This window comes from Bos javanicus, chromosome 2 (assembly GCF_032452875.1).
Source record: "Bos javanicus breed banteng chromosome 2, ARS-OSU_banteng_1.0, whole genome shotgun sequence".
Lineage (NCBI taxonomy): Eukaryota > Metazoa > Chordata > Mammalia > Artiodactyla > Bovidae > Bos > Bos javanicus.
This window is the reverse complement of record NC_083869.1, coordinates 107643484-107666673: the sequence shown is the minus strand read 5'-3', so window position 1 is coordinate 107666673 and position 23190 is coordinate 107643484. Positions and strand designations below refer to the sequence as shown.

The following is a 23190-nucleotide window of genomic DNA, read 5'->3' as shown; positions in this document are numbered from 1 at the left end:
CTCCATAATCTAATACAAATAGAAGCAAATGTGAATGTCTATTTCACCCTCGCTCACCTTGTTTCTACAGAAAATGTGACATAGTGTTGTTATGTACAATTTCAGGGAGCAAATCCTTTCTCTCCACCACCTCAGGCCTGCTCTGCCGGCAAGCCCAAGGCCAAACAGGCAATCGATAAGCACTCGTTGGAAGGGAAAGGCCAGGCTGAGTGGCCAAACCTATCCCTGGGGTCAGTTCAGGGTATAGAAGGCAAGTCCTGCTGACTGACACCTATGCATGTGTGCCAGGTGGCAAAGCTGTGGTCCGTCAGAGGAGGGGTAATGTCCCGGCGCCTCCTCCAGGGGGTGCAGGGCTAAAGGTCAGATACTCCCAGGAAAGCGATGGCCTCGGGGGACAACACCGGCACCTCTGTCCTCTGGCTCACCAAACAGAATCCCCAGGACAAAGAGTGCAGAGGACTTGTTAAATTGTTACAGAAAACAAAAACAAGCCCAGAGATTTTAAGCAGGAGGAAATGGATGAAGCTTTTCTTTCAGGTCCCCCAGCCTCACACCGCTTTCCAGGTCACTCTGAGATGACTGGAGATTATTCTACCCCATCCGGACCATGACCCAATGGGGCTTCTGGGAATGTGCTTGTCCACGGACCCGGCCTCCCTGAAAGGCAACTCTGGGCCGGCAGCTGGGGAAGGCCTTCGGCAGGACCAGCACGGACTCTTGTTTGCAGATGGTGCCAAATCACTAATGGGGAAGGGGGTGTGCTCACTGCCAAGAAAGTGGACTAGTATTTTTGGGAAGTTTTAATTTGCATCAATTAAAAATTCAGGCCAGCTCTGAGCAAAACAGAAGTAGGTGAACTTATTTCCTGAACCTCTGCACTGTCTTCCCTGGGCCCCCTCCAGCCTCTGCAGGCCTGTCAGTGAGGGATCCTCCACTGGCCAGCATTTCCCAACAGGCCAGTTCTCAGATTCACACGATTTTACCCCCACTCTCCTGCCAGTACACACTAGGGCCCTGCAGGGAAGGGAAGACAGAAACCATCTGGCTCCAAGAAACAGGAAAAACCCGTCTCTGGAGCCTCAGCACCAGCCTTCAGGTCTGGGTCACGTCTATACACTGAAGGCTCTTTCTTGAGCTTATCAGCTCTGTATCTTTTGACCAAAGGAATATGAGAAACGCCTGGGAAGATTAGATGCTTTAAGCAATGCACGGAACGTAGTAAGTGCTCACTAAGCTATGGCATCTTGTTACAGGTGAGGATTGTTTAGGGGTGTTCCTCTGTAAATTTCCAAACCTTAAGTCCTGGCCCAGAGAGCAGCTGTTTCATGGGAGTCATTCATGAGTACTGGAGAACCTCTCTTGAGGTATGCTCTAATGGGCTCTGCGGTAGAACCTGTGTTCTTTTAACCCCTGCTGAGTGAACGGACGAATGAACGCATCCCATCAGTGGATTTATGAATGAGTATGTAATGCACTTGCTTCAGGAGACAGACAATGCTGACCCACACAGAGGTCAGGAAAGGCAGAGCTGCCAAGAGTGACCCTAACTACCCTAAATGCCTTCTCCCCGCTGGGGCCCAGTTCTTCTCCCTCCTCAAAATCCAAGGATCTGGAGACAGGACTTTCAGCCATTCATGAGGAGGGCCTGAGGCTGAGTGACCGTAGTTCCATTCTCCCAGGACCCAGAGTTTGCAGAGGGCTGGCTGGGTCAAGGATGGGTCCAGACCCCAGAAGAATTTGTCTGCTCCCTGCCCCCCAAGCCTTAGGAGCACCTGGGGGTGCTTTTTCCTCTATAACTCAACTTATCTTTGTAATGAGTCCCCACTTCTAACCAATAGAAAAGTTAGCCTAACATTCCAGTGAACTCAGTCCAGTGATTTAAACACAATCGGTTCGACTTAAACTTGCTCGCTTCCCCACATGGGGGCCAGGCCTATCCCGTTCCGCAGTGGCCCCTGCACACTCTCCAGCACCCTCTCAGCTGGCCTCTGGGCCCCACTACGGGCCCACAGAATCTTCTGGGCCAGCTTCCTCCTCCAGTCAAGGAACACCTGAGCAAGTGTCATCAGCCCTATTCTTTTTTCACTTTTATTGGTGTGTAGTTGATTTACAGCATTGCGTTAGCTTCAGGTGTAAAGTGCATCAGTTATATACATATGCATCTCCATTATTTTTCAGATTCTTTTCCCACATAGGCCATTACAGTTTGAGTTCCCTCCGCTATACAGCAGATCCTTATTATCTATTTTGTATATAGGAGTGTGTGTATCAGTCTCAATCTTCCAATTTATCCCTCCCACTGCTTTCCCCCGGTCACTGAACATTTTTTTTCTACATCTGTGACTCTATTTCTGTTTTGGAAGTAAGCTCATTTGTACCGTTTTTTTAGATTCCACATAAAAGTAATATCATACAGTATTTGTCTCATACTTCACTTTGACAATCTCTAGGTCCATCCATGTCGCTGCAAATACTGTTATTTCATCCTTTATATGGCTGAGTAATATCGCATTGTATATATGTACCATGTCTTCTTTATCCATTCCTCTGTTAAAGGACATTTACACTGCTTTGCTGACACCCCAGGTTTGAAGTCATTTGAGCCTGGACGTCATCAGGTGTCCTCTACTTACTGACGGGATCATGGCCAGTCATTCACCTCCTCACAGCCTCAGTTTCCTCACCTGTAACAAGATGCCACTGTCTCCCAGGACCTCTGCATGGAGCAGACTATCAGCACGGAACTCAGTGCCTGGCACGTACATGCTCCCAAAATGAAACCCATCTGTTAGTTCTCAAAACCACACACACACTCAGCCCGAGCCGGGCTCAGGAGTTCAAAGGGAGTCCCCAACACTCCCTTCTCAAGTCCTCTCACAGGACCCCTGTACACAAATATATGGGTACCACCACTCCCCTTGGGTTATTCTTGCATGCAGGAAACAGATCCCTACTCAGACTGCCTCAAGTCAGAGCAGGGGTGTATGCAGAGAAGACCCTTTCAGTGCCTCATATCTGGCTCAAATTAGCTAAAGCCAAAAAGAAACGAACAGGTCTCCTTTGGCTCACATAACCTAAAATTCCAGGGTTATGTGCCTCTGGGCACAATCTGACCCCAGGACTCCACGGACACCACCCACACCTGGCCTCACTCACCCCACCTACCTCAGCTCTGACTCCCTCTCTCGGCCTGGTTACTCCCCTTTCACGATCAGCAGCTGCAGGTCTATTCTCTCAGCAGCCCTCCTGGGGGAAACCTGCCTCTTTCTTGGATGTTCTGGCAAAAAGCCAGGCCTGAGGCCTGGTAGGCCAAACCATGGGCATTCCTGAACCACTCACCATGGCTGTGGAGACACAGGTAAAGCAGTGGGGTCAACCCACCCAGGCCCTGAGCTGAACAAAGCAGTGCAGGAGAGAAGAAGGCAGGGATGGAAACCCCCAGATACCTGCCCGCCTGCCCTCCCTCCACAGCCCGGCTCTACACACCCGCTCCCCAGTCACACTCCTTTCCAGCTTGCACCACCAGTGGCCTGAGATGCTCGTTAGTCCCCAGCTGAAACTCGAGAGAGTGGGAACCTAACTGGCCCAGCTGTTGGCTGGGCAGGGATTTCCTCGCCAGGTCACATGACAGGCGCTGCTGGCTGAGGACGAGTACCCGTGGGTAGGAGTCCAACTTGATCCCATCGGTGGAGCCAAAGCAGGGTTGGAAGATGGTTGGTGTCGCAGTTCAAATGAGGTTGCCTGGCTGGTCCATTATGGAAGAGCCACGGGCAGGGCAGTTTCTGTAAGAAGTGGGAGGACACCAGGCCTCACAAGTGACACACCCAGGTGCCCCTAGGGCATCTGGAATGGAAACAGCTTTATTGATACCTGAGGAAAGCACAGGAGAAACACTCCTGACCACTTGGCCCATCCCCTGGGGCCAGGTCAACTAGTCCCTGCCAGACTAGTCCTCTCACCCTGCCCGTGCGCTGGGGGTCAGCTGGGGCCTTGCTGGCCAGTGCCCAGACGAGTCAGCGGCCAGAGTCTGGAGAGAGGACATCTGTAGCGGTGGCTTCTACGGCAGGGGCGGGGCGAGCCCAGCAGCCTCACTGGTCAAGGTCCAGAGCCTCCTGGGTCACAGTTCGGAGTCCGATGGAAAACAGCTCTTCCCAGGGCTTCCGGATCCAGGCCAGCAGGGCCGTCAGCTGATCCGGACACACAACGCGGAGTGCCCAGAAGCTCTCCAGCCGGGACACCTGGCATACAAGCAGCAGTGAGGTGAGACACACGAGGGCCGTGCCCAAGCAGCGGGGCAGGTGGGTCTCAGGAGGACCCACTGCCCCTCCCGGTTCAAGGCCTCTTCTCGTCCCCAGGCCTGTCTCTCTCCGGAAAAGATCCTGACTCTGAGCTTTTAAAACAGAACCCAACTGGCACTGATGGATGACCCCCCAAAAGAGCTTTCTCGTTTACCACTTTGTGTCTTTAATCCTTCCTGCTTTCAGACTCTCAGTTCTAGAGTCAACTCCAAGGAGTCGCTGGGACATAGTTCCTGGCTCTGTCATTTATGACCTGGGCCCGCTGGTTAACATCCCCCCAGCCCCAGAGTCCTCAACTGTAATTGAGCTAAAAACCATACTGCCTCCTCACGTAGAGGCTGTAAAAATCACACGGCTGGCGCACAGGCCCAAAGAGACACAAACTCCAAGTGGCGGCTGCTTCCTCAGGGCCTCTGAGCTCACGCAAGGCTGGGCTTCAAGGGCACAGTGTTCCCACCGCCCGTAACTGCTTCCTCGCTACTGTTCACACCCCACAATAGGCTCCCAGGTCCCAGCATCCTGTTCTCTGCGTTCCCTGCCATCACGACTGCCTGTGGTTAGGTTCCCTAGAGCCCAGATCCTAGACTTCCTAGACCCACCTGCCGCACCGCCTCTCACCACCCCCTCCCCACCCCTCTCTCTCGTTCGCGCCACACCTCATCGTAGAAGACCAGCCGCAGAGCCTCTGGGGCCACGCGATACAGCAGCACAGAGCTCAGGCTGCTGAGGGGCTGCTGCTCCCTGACGCTCACTGAGGGGCCTGGCCCGGGGGGTGGGGCCTTCTCAGATGCTTCGCCAGACGCTGCTGGAGGAGGGGTCTCTGCCTGGGACCCTGCAGGGTCCTCATCTAACAGGTACAGGGTGGACAGAGTCAGCAACAGGGACACAGGGCAGGCAGCCGGTCCTAGGGTACAAGAGACAGGGTGAGGCCCAGAGAAGGCCATGGAAGAGCCAGATCCCCGGGCTGGTGTCCCAGTGCTGCTCGGAGAGGAGGAGTGACCACAGTGAGGCGGCCACAGCAAGGCCTGTGCCTCTGGGGACCACAGTTCTCACTTTCCCAAACTCCAGGGATCTCTAGCCTCCAAAACCTCTGAGGCTCAAGTCAGAGAGAACCTGCCCCACTCCCACCCCTACATCAGAAAGATGCACCCACTCTCCCCTTCACCAAAAGGGTAGGATAGGGCAGACTGAGATGATCTGCTCTACTTCCCACAAAGCCTGGGCCCCAAAGCAAAGATTCCTGAGCAACAAGACACCCCATGGCATGCCCTGGACCCTCCAGAGAGGCCGGGACACTGAGACTGCTACTGGGTGGAAGTCTACATCCTGGCACTGAATTACTACAAAGGCACGAAGAGGCACCAGGGGGCTGGACGGCTAGAAGGCCCGGGCCAGATCTCACCTTCAACCAGGAACACTCGAAGGTAGAAGAACCGGGGAGGCTCCGAGGAAGAGTCTGTCTTCAACAGTGGCCTAGGGAGAAGGCAGCAGGCCCAGGAAGGATCGGTCAGCCACGGGGTGGGAAGAGCCACAGTGGGGTGGAGTGAGGAGAAGGCCAGGCCCAGGTCAGGAGGTGCGGGCGCTCAAGATTCCACCCGGGGCTTGTGAGTGGAGGGGCTGTGCTCCACAAGCAGCCGTCTGGGCCTCAGCCTGGCCTCAGCCCCCTCCTCAACTCACCAGAGCCTGTGCTTCGGGGTCACCTCCTCCTCCGTGGCGCTGAAACTGCTCCTCCGTGTGGGGGGCAGGGACTGCAAGACATCTGGACAGAGCCAGCCGGGGACAGGGAGCCCTCAACGACTCCGGCTCTTCCATCCCAACCTCTCCACACCTTCCCATCCTCCATGCTGCAGAACTTCCAAGAGGGATGGGTCCTGTTACCTGTCTGTCTTCACTGCGGGCGCCACACGTGGCACTGCGGTCCACAGCCCCCGGCCCCAGCCTCCCTCCTCCCCCTGCCCCTTCTCACCGGTGAGCTCCTCCAGGAAGGCCCGGCAGCGCTTGGCCTCTCGGGGCAGCAGGACACAGGCCCCTGACCCAGCTGCCCACTCCAGCCGCAGGCTCTGTCCTGCCAGGCCCAGCTCTATGTGCCACAGATCCTGCAGGGGAACGGCCAGGGCCGGCTGCAGCCAGCTAGCTGGGGGCCCGCTGTGGAGACAGGGAGGGCAGAGTGGCAGGAAAGAGTGAGAGCAGAGTCAGAGCATGGGGGCCCGGGCCCTTCCCTGGCAGCGGCCCTGCCCACTCACCAGATCTCCCCTGTCACCTTCAACACGTAGAACCTTTGGTCAGACACAACCACGAGACACAGAAACTCCCCAGGGTGGCCTGCCAACGCCAGCGGCACCTAAGGGGAAGAGGAGGTTGGCAAGAAACAGAGAGGACTAGGGAGGCGGCCGGCAGATTGAGGGGACACCAAGGTGTCCTGGGGATACTGCTCAGCCATCCAGCACCTCCGTCAGCCTCGATCTCTAGCCCACAGCCCCGCCTACACTCGGACCCACATCAGGCTCTGAGCAGGTCTCCCTGACCGCCATCTCACCCCCTCCAGCCCACCCTCTGAGAGGACGACTGCCCCCAAATACAAAACCCACCACCACTCCCCAGATCCCCAGACTTCAGAGGCGCCAGAGGCCGTGGGATCAAGTCCGAGCTACGCGGCAGACACCAGATGATGCTTCCAGGCTCCTCTCAGGACACCTGCCCCGCCCACACCCTGGCTGCGCTGCTCAGTCACTTCTCCCCACGAGCTCCTCTCAAGCTTTAGAGCAGTTGCTGCCTCCTTTCCCTAGAACACTCTTTTTCTCCCTCCCGTCACTCATCCCGCAGGAAGGAGAGGCTTCCCAGGCCCCCACAGGCTGGATCACATGCCTATCAAGGACCTGAGCCTGATTCCGGCACAGGCACACCTCATCATGGCTGCCTTGTCCTCACACCAGGAGGGACAATGGAGAGCAAGACTGCGGTACTCTAGGCCCTCGGTGTCCCACAAGCGCTCACAGATCCAGAGGCTGCGCCAGACAGCCCGCAGACACTGGCTCCCATGTGTGCCCCACACCCTGTGAGGTGAGCAGGGTCCTCCCCATGGGAAAGGGGAGACTTCGGAGGTGCAAACACCAAGGAGCAGGTCCACAGCCACACTGAGAGTCACTGCCGGCATTAAAACTGGAAGCTGAGCCTCGTGGCTCCAAAGTGACTGCCCAGACAGTTTGCTGTGCTGGAAACAGGCAGGTGGGCACAGGGCAGGGCCGGGCTGGCACAGACCTTGAGGCAGCACTGGAACTCCTCCTGGGCATCGGTGAACACCTCGACGTCCAGGAAGAGCCGGAGTCGGTGGTCCACGGAGCGGAGGCCACAGCGCTCAGGGGCTGGGGGTGAGTGGTGGGCCGTCAGCCCGCCCGGGCCACCCCAACACCCCTCCCCCACCACCACCTGTCTCTGTTCGCCTAGACTCACGCGGGCTGAGGCTCCAACTGTGGTGGTCATGGGAGGCCGGGGCTTGGGATGGGGCACTGCCAGCCCCGTTGCTGGGGTCACTGTGGCCAGGAGGGTCGTGGACAGTGCTTGGGGACTGCGAAGGGGCCAGCGATTGCTCTTCCTGTCTCCGCTCCCCACTGGGGGTTCCCGGGGACACGGCCAGAAGAACCACGTGATCACTGCCACAGTATGGACACACAGCAGATGATTCTGGAGGGGGGATGGACACAGCTCATCAACCACACACATACACACACATAACATCCTTCCCCCCGCCCCCGCCCCACTGTGCTCACAATACTCCCTCCCGACTCTGGGACTCACCTGGGCCCCATCTCTAGCTTCACATGCTCCCCGTGCTCCCACCCGACCTGATGCCCTCAGCAGACCAAACTGCTGACCAATCACTCCCCATCCCAGTGACAGATGAGCAGGCCCACAAGCTCAATACACCTGCCTTCTCATTTCAGGAGGCCCTTTCAGAGAGGGCCACACCCACTCAGGCCCTGCTGAAGGCCCCTTCCACAGCCCTGGGCTGGGCATGTACTTGAAGTCTGAGAGCCCGAAAACAACAGATAAGGGTCCAATTCCAGGTTCTCTGTGCTTGGTTCCCCATCTGTGAGATGGGAATGATGACAATCCTAGAAGGTTGTCAGGACGAGTGAACTGAATTGGGTAAAGAAACCTGACACAGATCAGCGACGAGACAAGAGACACTCTTTGAATAGCTATGACATGCTGGAACGTGCTAGACCCTTTGACAGCTGTATCGAAACTCTCCTGACCCTATTGTGCAAGTGAGGAAAGCAAAGATGCAGTCACTGATGCGCCCTGTCAAGGCCATATAGCTGGGGTCAAGGTGACAGCTACTGTGTGTGGAAGACCTCGGCTCTGAGCCAGGCATGGTGCCTGGTGCTGTTCCGTCACACTGAAACCTCCTCATGTCACGGGCCAAGTCCATCCTCTCCTTTGCTCAGAGGAGGAAACTGAGGCTCGGATCAAAAGACAGCGGAGCACAAAGGAATGTACAAGACTAACGCACCACGGAAGGGACACCAGGGCCACACGACCCTTGGAGTACAGATGGGTCTGGGACAGGGCAGGGCTGTTTCTGTTATACACACTGTACTGCTGGGCTTGCAGCTGCCCAGGCAAGTTCAGGTTGGAGAATGAATGAAGAGGGCTCAGTTTCTAAATAAAATTTAAATCCCTATTTCAGCTACTTCCAGGAAAAAAAAAACACAATTAATAAAAATCAAACATTTCAGCTCAGGTGTTACCAAGAATATTTTTTTCCTCTTCAATGTCTTCAAAGACACGGCTTTTTGACTGGTCTGCAGTGGAAAAATCTGTCATCTTAACAAACAGGGTGTGAAGAAATGCCATGAAGTGTTACTCAAGTGACTCACAGGGTCAGTCAGGGAAGGACAACCTAAGCCCCCTCACACAGCATCCCACTGCGGCTGCCAGACAGCCCAGCACTGCAGGGAGTGCTCATATGTTTTACGTGGCTTCTGAAATAGTAGCCAAAAAAAAGGAGAGAAATGCTCCAAGTTATGGAAAAACAATGGGTATATTTAAGCAGTTACAGAGATTGTACTTCCTGACTTAAGAGAAAAAGAGGATGTAGTTTTTTTTTGTAAATGTGGCAGGCAGACAATTTTAATTCTTCCTCCAGGCTGAAAAGCTGGCCCCCGCTCCTTTCTTCCCTAGGGCTCCCCCTCCACACTCCCAGCTCAAAGCCATTTTCCCTGAAGCAGCAGGAGGCGCATGGACACTGAGGTCAGGGGCAGGGCTGGTACCTGTCTTCCGGAACAGTGGTCTCCAGCCTTCCTCACCGTCCAGCCCCAACCTGGGCTCCTCTGGCTTGAACTCACGGCCACAGCGCAGACACTGGAGTCTGTCCCCTGGAGGGGCCCCCGCTTCCTCAAGCTGATGCTGAGAGGTGGCTGCTGGGGTCAGCACAGCTAGCAGCTCCTGAGACAGGGTGGGCCAGACACAGCCGTGAGCAGGACCCGAGTCCTCAGGCTTCCAGCCTCCCCCAGCTGCCTGGGCCCCGCGCTAGGTTCCATCACCTGGACAGCCGCCTGGGCATCCGGCTCCAGCACCACGTAGCGACGCAGCTGCCGGTCGGGGCAAATGTAGGAGAAGCGGAGAACAAGGATGGGGCCCTGGGGTTGTGGATCTGAACTCTGCACAGGAAGAGGTGGTCAGTGGGATTAGGGTTATGCGGAGAGTGTGATGGAAACGATCGCTCTAGATTCCACAAAAATGCTTTTGCTGACAGCCATGCTGCAGCCCAGGAGCTCTGCCCCTCGGCCAAGCCTCCAAGCCGCCTGGGGCCTGCCTCTGCCCCCTCAGTGCCCCTCCCCGGCTCCGAGCGCAGTGACAGAGTATGGGAAACCCCGGCCCGGTGCCTGACCAGGTTGTTAACAGTCAGTTCCAGAAAAAAAAGCCTAGCACCCCTCCCAGAAGCCCTGGTCCTTACCACTCACCTCAGGCACCTGCTCGCTCTGGGTCTGGGTTTCTGCCTCTATCTCAGCTGCCTCCAGACTCCGGAGCTCAAGCCGTTGCAGGGTTCGAGCTGCTTGGAGTTCCACCTCAAACAGGTGGCCCGTAGTGACCCAGAGAAAGCACTCCCTGCCCCGCACGCCCTCGGGCCCCTCTAGGGGACACACCAATATGGGCCGGCAGAGCTCCACTGAGGAGAGACGGAGAGTGGGACACCGTGATGCGGCCCCTGTTATGGGGCGGCCGTCCGTCCCCACCCTTGGGCTTTCCCGACTCCCGGACACACGACCACCACCTGGCTCCGGGCCCCCTCGTGGCCAGCGAATGCTCACCCTCCACTTCATTCTGCTCCTCTCCTCCCTCCTCTTCTCCCTGCTTCTCCAGCTCCTCTTCTCCCTGCTTCTCCAGCTCCTCTTCCTCCCGAGGCTCCGGCTCCGGCCAGACCTCCTCTGCCACTTCCTGTGGAGACTCCTTCTCAGGGGGTGGAGGGCTGGGTGCAGGCCCTGGGCTCGGGGCGTCCGGGGACAGCGTGCTGAGGGCAGAGGCCTCCAGGTGATTCCGATACTGCAGCCAGTCGCAGCCAAACCACTCCCGAAAGCTGCTCATGAGTTCCAGCTCCCGATGCTGCTGCACAAACCACCCTGGGCAGGTGGGGGAGCACACGGCTTAGCAAGCCCGGCCCCACCATGACCCCCAGCCGCCCCATCTTATGGGCGTGCTCCTCAGGGTGAGGTAAAAAAGGGGGTGTGGCGGCAGGGGACGGCCAGTTCAGAGGGAAGCCGAAATCTGCCCTTTCGGCAGCAGGTGCTGAAGCGAGTTCTATGCAACACTGAGGTCACGTGCAACTCAGAAGCACAAAGCACCTGCCGCTTAGAGAGATTCAAGAGACAGGGCAGCGCATTTAAGGTCTGGAGACGTTCTCTAGTTTAACCCAGCTTTTCCCAAACTGATGGGGCCACAGGATCCTCTCATTATGCGACCCGCTGACATCGAACAAAGATAACGTTCCCTGAAAAACCCTTTGGAAAGTGTTGCCCAGGAGCAGTCTCTTCTCCTTTCCCCAGACTGAAACAGGAAGGATGACGAGATCCCCGCAATGTTCCACTCCACCAAAAAGAGAAGTCCTCCCAACTAGAAGACTGGAGCGCGTGGGACTGAGGCCGGGGGGCTGGGCATGGGCTGACTCACCAGCTGGGGAGGGGTCCAGTGTCCGGGGCTCTGGGTCAGTGTCACTGGGTTCCGAGATACTTGCCCGCCTCACGCGGACTCGGCTCTGAGGTTGGGAGACAGACCCCACATTCTATGAAAGCCAGTGGCCTCCCACCCAACCCACCCAGAACACCCACCCGCAGGCAAGGACATGCCCTGACCACTCCCAGGACCTCTGTAGCCCCCGTAAACACACCCAGGCCCAGGCATGAGGCAGCCTAGGACCCCACTTACCTTCACCTTGCGGAGCGGGGGCTGGGCCACAACGCCCCCTGACGAGGGGCTATCACTCAAGTCAGGGCCACCGGAGGTTTCGATCGTACTCCCCACCGGCCAGGGCGGAGGTGGTACCGAGGTGCTGAGCCCCGAGGACGTGGAGGTCTGGCATGGGACAACAGGAAGGAAACAGAGGTCGGAGCCAAGGCGCACCCCTCTTCCACCCATGCTCACCGAGAGACGGGGCCTACCTTCCAGCTGATCGGACAGACCCTTCCTGGACACCCCCCTGTTTCCCTTGGCTAGCGCCCTTCCTTCACCTCTGCCCCGTCATTCCCGCCACACGAACCTGTAAATCAGTCAGTGACAAGGCCTTTCCATCGAGAAGGAACTGAGCAGAGATAAAAGGGGAGGGCGGAGTCGGTGGGAGCACACACTCTGGGGAGCCCCTAGCCAGGGTTGGGAGCCCTCCTAGTCCTGTAAGGACCAGCAGCTTCAGTGAGGGGGAAAGGCATAATAAGCCAGCAGCCTGAGGCCTCGGTCCCTCACCAACGGATGTGGGGAAAGGCAAAAGCATGCAGGGGTGAAGGAGGCCTAGGCAGGAAAGGGAACGCAGAGCGGGCGTGGGCAGACCACTCACCCCAGCAGCAGTGTCCCTGGCACGGGACGACAAGTACCGGGCGGTGGCCACTCGGTGCTCAGGGTGGAACCACAAAGGGTTCCCCTCCAGGTAGAGCTGGGCACAGGAAGAGGTGACTGAGGTGGGCCTGGGGCCTCCTTATATGAGTAAGGGGGCTGACCAACTCAGCACGGGGGGAAGGAGGGCACGAAGCCCGCTGCCTGGTCCTCACCTTGCGCAGCTCTGTCAGCAGCCACAGCGGCGCCAGCTCCCTGTGTCTCTCCAGCAGGTTGTAGGCCACATCCAGGTGCCGCAGGTTCCGCAGCTGTTCCAGGCCTGGGGCAGAGATGAGAGGAGAGGTGTGAGCAAGGCTGTGGGTGAGCAAGGGTGGAGGGGCTGGGGTGGGGTGGAGTGGAGTAGAGGGGGCGTGCCGGGGGAAGGCATGGCAGAAAGGCCAGCCTGGGCATCCCACACCTGTCTGAAGGCTGCAGGAGGCTCTGGTAGGCACACGGATCCCAGGCCACCCTGAGTCTCATACTGCCCCCATTCCTTTCCATGCTGGACTGCTCCCCTGCCCCAGCATACTCCCCCACTCACCATGCAGGCTCTGGAGCTCATTGCCCCGCAGAATCAGGGTTCCCAGAGCAGCCCCTGAGGGTCCCATTTTTGGCACCAAACGCAGGTGGTTATAAGAGATGTCCAGGTGACAGAGCTCAGACAAATCCTGGGAGGGGATGGAGGGGGGCAGTAACAGTCTCTCCTTGATCACACTCTGGCCAGGCTTCTCTGAATCCTCTTCTTGACTAGGCCTCAAACTTGGCCTACAAAGACTACAGAGTCTCAGCACAAATGATTTCACCTGCTCCTCTATCAACCCCCACATTAAGACGAACAAATGTACCCGTTTCTCACAGCTCTGGAATGATCACCCCAGTCCCCTGACGTCACTGCCCAGGAAAACTCAAGGTGGCAGAAGGATTTAGTTTGCTTCAGACAACACCTGAAAGATAGGGCCTGGCTCTCTGCCTCCGTGGGGCTTTGACAAGAGCCAGTTAGCAAACCAGACAGGTTCACATGGACGAACGCCCCTTCCTGTTTTTTATACACGTCCACTTTGCCAACTTCAGGGGAACCCGACTAGGGTTTCGTCAAAGAGAGAATCTGCCAAAGCCCCCACTGTCCCACTTCCCACTGCCTCATGCTCCCTTGAAAATGCTCACCTCTGCACAAATCAAACTGGAGTTCAGTTCACACCGAAAAGCTTATGACTGATTAAAATAGTTTTACTACTAATTAAATATCACCAATAGTTTTTTGCCATTTTAACCAGAATCCAGCTTTATCTCTGACAGAGAGACATGGGAAAAGGATTCTTCAAGTTCATCATGAAAGCTACCCTTTACTGAGCTAGACCCTGAGCTAAGTAATATCAGATACTCTTCACAATCATTTTCATACTATAAAAGTAGGTACTCCTATGATGTGTACTTTACAGATAAAAAAACTGAGAGGTTAACTAATTTGTCCCACGGAGATTAAGAGTTGAGGTTTGAACACTGGTTTGTCTTATGCCAGAGTCTGTGCCTCCAAAGAGTACTGCCTCCCAGGATGCGACTCCATGGGGAGTAGGGGTGGGGAAGCAGGGGGGTGGCAGGTGGGAGGCCAAGAGCAAGGTGGGAGCAAAAGGAGTCTAGAAGAGAAGGTCTGAGCAGAACAAGTGGAGGCCCAGGTGGCATCCGCCCAGCCAGGCTGTTCATACTCACCATCAGGAAGCCTTTGCAGTCCTGGACTTGATTGTGGCTCAGGTTCAAGAAGCGAAGAGCTGACAAGAGACGCTGAGGGGGGATAGGGATGGGAAGCAGAAAATCAGACGTCCCCAGGCAGCCAACTGGCCCTCCACCCTAAGGGCCCATGCCTGTCGTTCCCCAGTTTCCCAAAGCCCTTCCTGAGGCTCGCTCACCAGGGAGCTGTCTAAGGCGGTCAGGGCATTGTAGCTGAAGTCGGCAGACAGCAGAGCCAGCCAGGGCAGGGCAGAGCAGAGGTCACCACCGCAGGCTGACAGCAGCTCCTGCGCAGACAGGCGGGTGCTATTACCTCCACTCTCTGCCCCCCCACCACACCAAGGCCACGCTCTGTCACCTGGCCATGCATTCACTCTATATACTGAGCTCTGTCTGGAGATGCAGACTTAAAAAAAGCCCAATGCCCCCTTCCCAAAAATGTGAGCAGACAGAGCAGCGGGGGAGGTAGACGTGAGAATGTCGAATACAATATGCTCGGTGTGATTTTAAACTAGACAGGCACAGAGGGCTGTGGGAACACAGCAGAGGGAGGGAAGACACTGTCTAGCAGGAGGCAGGGCAGGCTGCAGAGAAGCGGGAACATCAGAGCTTGGTCCTCCACGTCCCTTAGGACAAGGCTGCCGGGGTTGCCCCTGACCTTCCTTACCTCTAATGCCTGGAGGCTCCTGCTGCAGATCAGGGTCTCCAGCTGGGAATAGATGCCACGGAGGCCACGGAGGCAGTGGACGGGGACACCTCGGAGCTGGAGCAAGCGAAGGGAAGGAGGGAGGGAGGGAGACTGAACTTCAGAGGACAGATGTCTCATCCCCACCTCCCAGTGGGGAGGAGGGGAATGATGACAAAGCCACCTGTGGTTCAGGGCAGCCTTAAATGGAAGAGTAGGTGGTGCATCACTGAAGAGCAACAAGCACACTTCGGTCTGCCCCCCACACCCCACCAAGAGGCCACTTCCCTGTTCCTGCCCCAAATGTCTGCTCAAGCTGGGTTTTGTGCACCAACATCCCCCAGTGCCCCATACCTCCAGCTGCCGAAGGGACTTGAAGGGAAAAATTTTGATGGGCCCTGAGAGGCCAATACCTGGGACATGGACCAGCTACAAAAAAAAAAAAAAAAAATTACTCAGGTCACTGAGGCCTGGCACATGTCCCTTTCCTTGGCCTCTCTTCCCTAACACTGCCAAGCACATCTCTCTCCTCACCTGGGTCTGGGCCCTGTAGATTTTGTGCATGCATGCCACACCCCCAACCCCACCTCTTCTCTTGTGCTCTCAGTACCCCCGACCCCATCCCCACCCCAGAACCTTGAGTGAAAGCGTTTTCTGCAGCACGTCAAAGAGGAACTGAAGCTGGAGGATGATGGGCGAGTCAGCAGGGTGGGACGGCAGAGCCACAAAGCCTGTCTGGCCAGGGCCCCATGGCCCCAGATGCAGCTCAAATACGTGGTTCAGGTGCTGCAATGTGGCAGTCAGCAGGGTCAGAGTGCTATGGCCAGACAGCACCACATCCCCTACAGGGAGAGGGGCAGACAAGAGGAGGACATAAGAAAAGTCTCTTTCCATTTATTCTAAGACTTACGACCCCAGGATACACCCACTCCTATTCATAGACCCGTTCCCATTCTCCACAAGGATCAAACTTCACCACTCTTCCTCGCTCAAGTCTTCATGGCTCTCCTCTATCTTTCAAAACGTCCTAACTTTGCCGCCTGATAGATTGCTTCACTACAAGACTCCAGCTTTTCTAAATCTCCCTTCGTCTTCTGCTCAAAAGAGTCTGGCATACTCAGAGTGCTGGCAACAGCACTGGTTTGCAGCTTCCTCATTTTCTGACACACCCCCTTCCACTCTGCCCAGCCCAAGACCCACCTTCTCCAGGAAGCTTTCTCAGCATGCACCGCTGCTGAACTCTTCACCGTAATTACTCACTTTATATGAGAGTGAACGAGAAGTTTTATCTGTATTTCTTTGTCTCATTGTACAAGGAACATGTGCACTTACAGAAACTTTCAAACAACACTAAAATGCATGTCAAAAAAGTAACCACTCATTTAAGCACTAAGATATTGCTACTGCTCTCCACATTAAAACTGCCTTCTCTTGTCCTTGAGGGCATCTTCTGGTATTCATTACTGCATCTAAAAAAATACAGCTACAAGGTCCTACTGTACAGAGCAGGGAGCTATATTCAATACCTTGTGATAAACCACAGTAGAAAAGAATAGAATGTATATGTGTGTATAACTGAGTCACTTTGCTATACAGCAGAGCTTGGCATAACACTGTAAATAAATTATACTTCAATAAAAATAAGTACAAGTGCAACTACAAGGTAGGTACAGAGATTTTTAAGTTTCTTGGAAAAAATAAGGATTGACTAGAACGATTTTGCAGAAATAATACAGAGAGATCCCCATACCCTTATTTGTAACCACCAATGGTTTTATTTTATGTGGAGTACAATATCAAAATCAGGAAATTAGCATTGTGGAAAAGGTGTATAGTTCTATGCCATTTTGTTACATGTAGATTCCTGTAACTACTACAATCAAGATATAAAACTATTCCATCACTGCAACACTCTCCCTCCTCCTACACCTTTAGTCACTTGCGTGCCTGTGTGCATGGATTCACACACACACACACACACACACACACACACACACCCCATCAGCCCTAACCTCTGGAACAAAGTCAGATTCTTGCTAAATAAGTTATCAAATCCTACACCCTTGTATGAAGGATTTTCTATGTACTAGACAGTAAGGATAGATACAGATAAGGTTCAAGGACTCTCCCTACCCCGAAAGAGCCTCCCAGTCTAGAAGAGGAGGTAAGACATGTGCACAGTTAATACTACAAGCCAGAAAGTAAAAATGCTATACAGATACCATCAACAGGAGTGCAGAGAGATGAAAAGGTAGCTAACATTGAATAATATGTGCCAGACACACGTTATTTCATTTAAACTTCACCAAAATCTCCTAAAAAGCACTGTCAATACCATCTTACAAATATGGGAACTAGAGTGCAGAAAAGTTAAGAATCTCAATTGAGATCATAAATCTGATAGGAAGTTGTTACTTCCATCTGTTCTCAAAGCCAGCCAGAATTTCTACAACTAAGGCCAACCATTATTGAACAACTACAATGGCTCCACTGTGCCTAGGCTCAGAAGAAAGAAACTATAATAATTACTACCAATTTTGAGTGCTTACTATATATGCAATCACTGTTCTAAATGCTTTATATGAATTAAAATTAATCCCCATAGCAATCTTTCAGTTAAGTACAATCCTTATCCCATTTTGCTGGTGAGGAAGATCTAAGGCTCAGAAAACTTGAACAATTTGGTCATGTTTGAAAGAGCTGGGATTCCAACCCAGGGGCTTTTAATTATCCTATACTTCATGCTTTGCCACTGTCAACTACAAAGTGGCACTCGCCATTGGCACTTGTCATCCACCTCTACAAGGATTAAATCATGTGCTACTGCAGCTGCTGATTCTGGACACCCCCTGAAAAGTTTAGGGTGGAGAGCAGAAATGAGGAGCTCGGTGCTCTGGAACAACAACAAAAAAAACCTAGCAGATAGTTACATATTTTCAGGAGCCAATTTTATTATGAGCCCAATTCTTCTGTATCTCTTTACATCTAGCACTCCTCATAAAAACACTAACATCCTTCGTGGTGACAACTGCTGCTCATCACTAGCAGAAACGGTCTGCAAAAAATATGTGCTTGATAGCATTTACTCTCTCTCCACCAAACTCACATATATACTGACCTTACTCCCTACCTCTTTAAAGGGAGCAGTTTCTCAGAGCCATCTGAGATGCTAGCTCATGGGCTATAGTCCTCATTTTGCCCAAATAACGCTTTTTTTTAAGTCAGCACCACAGATCAACAATTATGACTAGTCCTTGGTCTAAAAGGGTTTACGGCCAAGTAACGATCACTCCCCTCTCTGAGTATCAGAGAACGCATGAAGCAAGTGGCACCCAAGTTTGGCCTAGAAGGATGGCTAAGGTTTAGACAGTCAAAGACAAAGAGCGACAGAGCGAACAAACTCTGGGAGGAGTAGAGAAATTAATTCTTTGACACCCAAACCCTCGTGACCCTAAACAGCTGTAACCTCATGACTCCTAACGAGGAATGTCTCTGGAACGTAGGAAGTTCCCCCTCTTGCCCAGCCTCAGCCCAACCGGAAGTTCACTCACCGGACTCGCGCAGAAGCCCCGCGAGCTTCCACACCAGAGAGTCCCGCGGGGCGGTCGTCATGGCCACAGGACGCTGGGGGCGGAGCCAGAGAAAGGAGGAAGCGGAAGAGCTTCAGGTGGTAGCAGTGCCAAAACGCCAGGACGTCCGCGCAAACCGAAGCCTCGCGGAGAAAAAAAAGCAAACAAGAGGGCGAGAAAGAGCTCCTCTTTGGTTCCCTTTCAAAGAGCATAAGGCCTGACCAGCTAGACTGACCTTCCTGTGTGATCCTCCCACCAGCTCTACAGCCGGGCGCCTATCAATAATAGACAGGAAGTCCCGCCCCGGAAGAAAGGCGCTCGGAAGGGACGGCCGAAAAGTAAGCCAGCGCTGCCGGAAACCACGCGGTAAGTCGTGTGAACGTGTCGAATGGGGGCGGTGCCCGCTGGTTCGGGCGAAGGCGGTCCTTTCGCGTCTCAGCTGCCGGAGCCCAGACCCCAATCCCAAGCTGGGCCTCCGCCGTCCCTGCCCCTCTGTGGTCCCCGCAAGGCCTGACACAGCCACTGAGCTCGGCTGGGGCCGCTCCGGGTCAGTGAGGAAAATCTGACTCCTTGTTTGCAGACTGGGCGGGGAAGCACAGTTGAGAGAAAAGGAGTTTTCTGTTACTGAGGAAAAGACTCATCCAAACACTCCTTTTTCAGTTAAAGGAGAGCGTGTCCGCCATGGGAGGCAGTTTTTTCACATCTGTGTGAAAGAGCTGGGGCTGGCAGAGGTGCCATTTCTGGGGTCCCTTGGACCCTTTTTCCTTCATCTTCCTCCAGACTCGCTTTTCTTTTTCCTTCGTGAATATCAGCCTCTCACATTAGCTTCGTAACGCTCCACGTGCACCACGTCCTTTATTTTTCCTTTGTTTCGACTCCTAACACTTGAATTTAAAAGTTATTGTTTCGAGTGTGAAAATGTGAAAATAGATTCACAAAAGCCTATGTTACTTGGGAAGGTCATTCAATTAGTAACCGATAGCCCCAAGACTGCCGACTTCCTATTGTAGCTTTCACCTAGTCCCGGTGAAATACAGACGTCGACTACAGAATTAACGAGTAATGCAATGCCTCTTTAACAAAATTTCTTGTTTTCAGGGAGGGTTTTTTTTTTTTTTAATGTAATGCCCAATCTTCTGATTTATTTTTAAAATTAGTGGTAGGCCAGTTGAGAGTAGGAATGAGGTCATAGTCATTTTTATTCCGAGTTACAAAATTTGAAGGATCTTCTTTTCTGAAGACAAAATATTCGAAATGGCAACTTATGCCTCTAAAGCACACAACTTAGCGACTATGGCATACTACATGTGACTTGAACCCAGAGCTTAAAAGAAGTGAAACAGAGGAAGCACATCATGAACAGCAAAGCAGTATACAAATATAAAGTAACAGTGGGACCTCAATATATTTTTGTTGATTATTAATCCCATAAAGGTGATGATTGTCAGTCCCCGTTTATCAAAGGCCTGGAACTAGAGAATGGCTGGAACTAGGGAGTGGGTTCTCCCATAGGGCTACTGCTAATTCTAACCTTTTTAGACAAGAAGAGACAGATTGTTTTGATGTTTCTGACATTGCAGTGCTTTGAAATCAACTTCAGGTGTGCCTCTCCAGCCCACAGAGTTCTTCACCATTCATATGGGTAGCCTCCCACCCCCCACAACCCCCACCAGATTTGTTTTGCATCCTCTTGAATGTAAAAGTGGGAGCAAAGAGCAGCAAAGAAAGCTTAACTGGAAGAAGAAAATAGCTCCTAAGAGAAGCAGCAACAAGAGACTAAGCAGCTTTTTTTTTCCCAGCCCTCTGTGAGGCCCATTCCCCTTTCTGCCCTTGCCTGGAGGGGAGGCCTTGGCCACCTTCCAATGAATTCTCCCCACCCCACCTGACTCCCTTTTTTCCAAGTTAGAGTGTATTTCTGTAAAGTGCTGCCACAAGGACCTGGACTAAGACAGAACCTTTGCAAAAACTTAAAAGTCTTAAAGGGAAAAAAATTACCCTTTTACCATAACAGAAAAAAAAAAAAAAAAGACAGCATACACCTATATTTTGAGAAATGTGCAATTTCTATATGAAGAAAACCAGAGAATTTTAAGGACATTAGGAATGACCTAAGTAATTGAAAAGATAACATGTTCTAATGAAAAGATTCAATATTATACTGATGTCAATTTAATGTAATTTCCATCAAAATTTCAATGGTAAGATTTTGGAACTTGACAAGTTGATTCTAAAATTCCTCTGAAAGACTAAACATACGAGCACTGCCAAGAAGCTTTGAGGAGAAAATAGAACAAGAGGCACTTGGAGGGCCATGCCCTACCAGATAGCAGAGTGACCTATGAAGCCACAGTAACCAAAGCAGCATGATACTGACAAAGAGATAGACAAATATCAACAGAAACAACTAAGATTACATGGCAACTTTTTTTTTACTCTCTCTTTCTCTTTTTAGTTGCTAAGTCATTACCAACTTGCCACCCCATGGACTGTAGCCTGCCAGGCTCCTCTGTCCATGGGATTCTCCAGGCATGAATCCTGGAGTGGGTTGCCATTTCCTCTCCAATTGACTTTAATGGTATAAAAATGTGAGTTGTTCCATAGTTTTGGAACAACTAGCTCTCCATCTGAAAAAAACTTAAGTTCCTAACCTTACATCACACAAATTAAATTCCAGGAGGATCAAAGAGCTAAACATTGTTTTAAAAATTAACTCTAAGGACTCTTTAAAGTTTGAATTCAAATTCACCTCTTAAAGAATTATTATCTTAATTTAAAAAACATGCAATGTCATTTCAAAAAAATTATTCTTAGAAAATAATATACAGGCCTTGCTACTGCATAATTGCATATTGTTCAGTCGATAAGTCATGTTTGACTCTGCACCCCCAAAAGCTGCAGCATGCCAGGCTTCCCTGTACTTCACTACCTGTCCATTGAGTCAGTGATGCCTTCTAACTGTCTCATCCTCTGTGGCCCCATTCTTCTCTTGCTCTCAATCTTTCCTGGCATCAGGGACTTTTCCATATTATCATGAATGAAATTATGTTTCTCAAAGAAATGCTATGACATTATGCTCTTAATTTACAAACACCCTTCTGAGTTTTATGCCACAGGAATCACACTCCACCTAAAATCAGAAATGTGCATCAGGTTTCATCTCCATATTATTGTGTGAGGAGGAAAGTGAGCTATAAGCAGCTTTCACTGCTAGCTTCCCTGACACCTCAAGTTCCCTGGGGTAGCATCCGCAAAATGCTTGTTACTAAAGGGGTAAAGGAAGTTATGCTGGTGACTAGCTTAGGCAGCAAGGAAGGAGAGAAGGAAGGAAAGGTATCTTCATACAAGAATGACAAAATCAGCCACCAGAGAATGTAAACCTCAGCATCCTGGTCCAGTGCGTGTTTGTTTCTGCAGCCTTGGAGCATGCAATCCCCTGGACTATTGCCCATGGGGAACAGAAGTAATAGTTCATCTTTAGGACGTGAGCCTCGTCTCTGACCTGGACCTCACCACTCTGGTGCAACAGCCTCCTACAACAGATCAGATGACCGAAACCTAAGGATTCCTTTGTAATGAAAATTTCACACTTGAAATTGCATTGTGGGTAGGAAGGGTAAAATTAGATGCTTTGTTTCATCAGCTAGGTATCTTCATGGAGTGGAAAGGCAAGGGTTGGGGGGAACATGGAAGGGAATGAAGAGGTGCAAATATTAACCTCCAAAAGTAGATTTTGGTAAAAGAGTTTGTACTAGTTAGTCTGTGTGCCTGGCACCCACAGCCCCAGAATTCAGTGGTCAGAGGCAGTCTATGTTAGAACCACATATCATGTCTCTTGGCTCCGCTCCCAGACTGAGCCACAAAAGACTGGTCCAGGAACTGACCGAGTCACCACAATCAAACATATGGGACAAATCAGCAGTTTTGGAGGAGATCTGGCTTGAGAACTCTGCGTTGGACCACAACTAAGCAAGCCCATCCTGCCTGGTTACAGGAGAGACTGAATGTTAGGTGCACAGAGGGAAAGCTGGAGAAGCAGAAGCCAAGTTCAATGTGAAATCAGCGAAAGCCTGAGAATAAACAGCTGACTGAGAAGCTGCAAAATAATGTTTCAGTGATCCAGCAGCAGCCATGGTCACCCAGCCCAGGAGGAATTGCAGTTCTGCACAAAGTACACTGAGGGATTCCCTGAGTGGCTTTATGGTAAACCTGAGGTCACCTGAGAGTGCCTTTAATTCTTTTCATTATCTGTCCTGGCAGCCCATGGAATCATCTGAGAAGAGGGCTAAGAAGGGCTATAAAAAGATTGACCTTGGGTTTAATTCAGAACACAAAAAGGAGAAGATGGTATGAGAACTACATTCGCTGTTCAAGCTCATGGGAAAACAGCAAAAGCCTGATAGGAGGTGAGAGTGGAGGCAGCTATGGAGAAGAGAAGAAAGCAGACATCACTGTTTCAGGCATAACCCATACAAGACCTGTTGACAAAGTCAGGTACATATGTGACAACTGTCTGCCATCTCAGTTCTGCCTACATGCAAGGCTGGAGAGAGGAAAGAAATGGTGCGCAGCAAGGGAAGAAGCTGCAAATAGAATAGCAATAAAAACCTCCAAAGTGAAACAAAGACAAGTGAGATCAGAGAGCTTAGGGTCTCCAGGACAGAGGTAAGGGGAAAGGCAGAGCCTGCTTTGGAATCTCAGAGCTTCTGTAGAACCTCAAACTTAGAGCACTCTTTAACTCTTTCACTCATTCGACCAGTATTTACTGAGCCCTGACTATGTGCCAGATTCTGTGCTGCATTGGGGATAGATATAGACAACAACAGTGCAGCTC

The 23190-nt window shown here is 52.3% G+C and overlaps 1 protein-coding gene across 3 annotated transcripts; it reads right to left on the bottom strand.

Annotated features, from left to right (window-relative positions):
* Nucleotides 1–3816: 3816 nt before the first annotated feature.
* On the bottom strand, nucleotides 3817–20360 carry STK11IP (serine/threonine kinase 11 interacting protein). Of its 3 annotated transcripts, XM_061386077.1 has the most exons (25): nucleotides 18595–18680; nucleotides 18342–18414; nucleotides 15427–15632; nucleotides 15145–15219; nucleotides 14773–14868; nucleotides 14285–14392; nucleotides 14088–14159; nucleotides 12922–13048; nucleotides 12557–12660; nucleotides 12346–12441; nucleotides 12055–12096; nucleotides 11724–11870; nucleotides 11469–11553; nucleotides 10613–10921; nucleotides 10265–10470; nucleotides 9845–9961; nucleotides 9572–9746; nucleotides 7749–7979; nucleotides 7557–7660; nucleotides 6542–6639; nucleotides 6265–6443; nucleotides 5976–6057; nucleotides 5701–5771; nucleotides 4955–5202; nucleotides 3817–4238 (listed from the first exon to the last, which is right to left on the bottom strand). In XM_061386077.1, exons 2-25 carry the CDS (start codon nucleotides 18400–18402, stop codon nucleotides 4089–4091), a joined length of 3189 nt encoding a protein of 1062 aa, XP_061242061.1. In that variant the 5' UTR covers nucleotides 18403–18414; nucleotides 18595–18680; the 3' UTR covers nucleotides 3817–4088. The 3 variants fall into 3 exon arrangements, with proteins under 3 accessions (XP_061242061.1, XP_061242052.1, XP_061242072.1); XM_061386068.1 differs by lacking the exons at nucleotides 18342–18414; nucleotides 18595–18680 and adding an exon at nucleotides 15991–18250; XM_061386088.1 differs by lacking the exons at nucleotides 3817–4238; nucleotides 4955–5202; nucleotides 5701–5771; nucleotides 5976–6057 and adding an exon at nucleotides 6064–6150 and having other exon boundaries at nucleotides 18342–20360.
* Between the last annotated feature and the right edge of the window lie 2830 nt (nucleotides 20361–23190).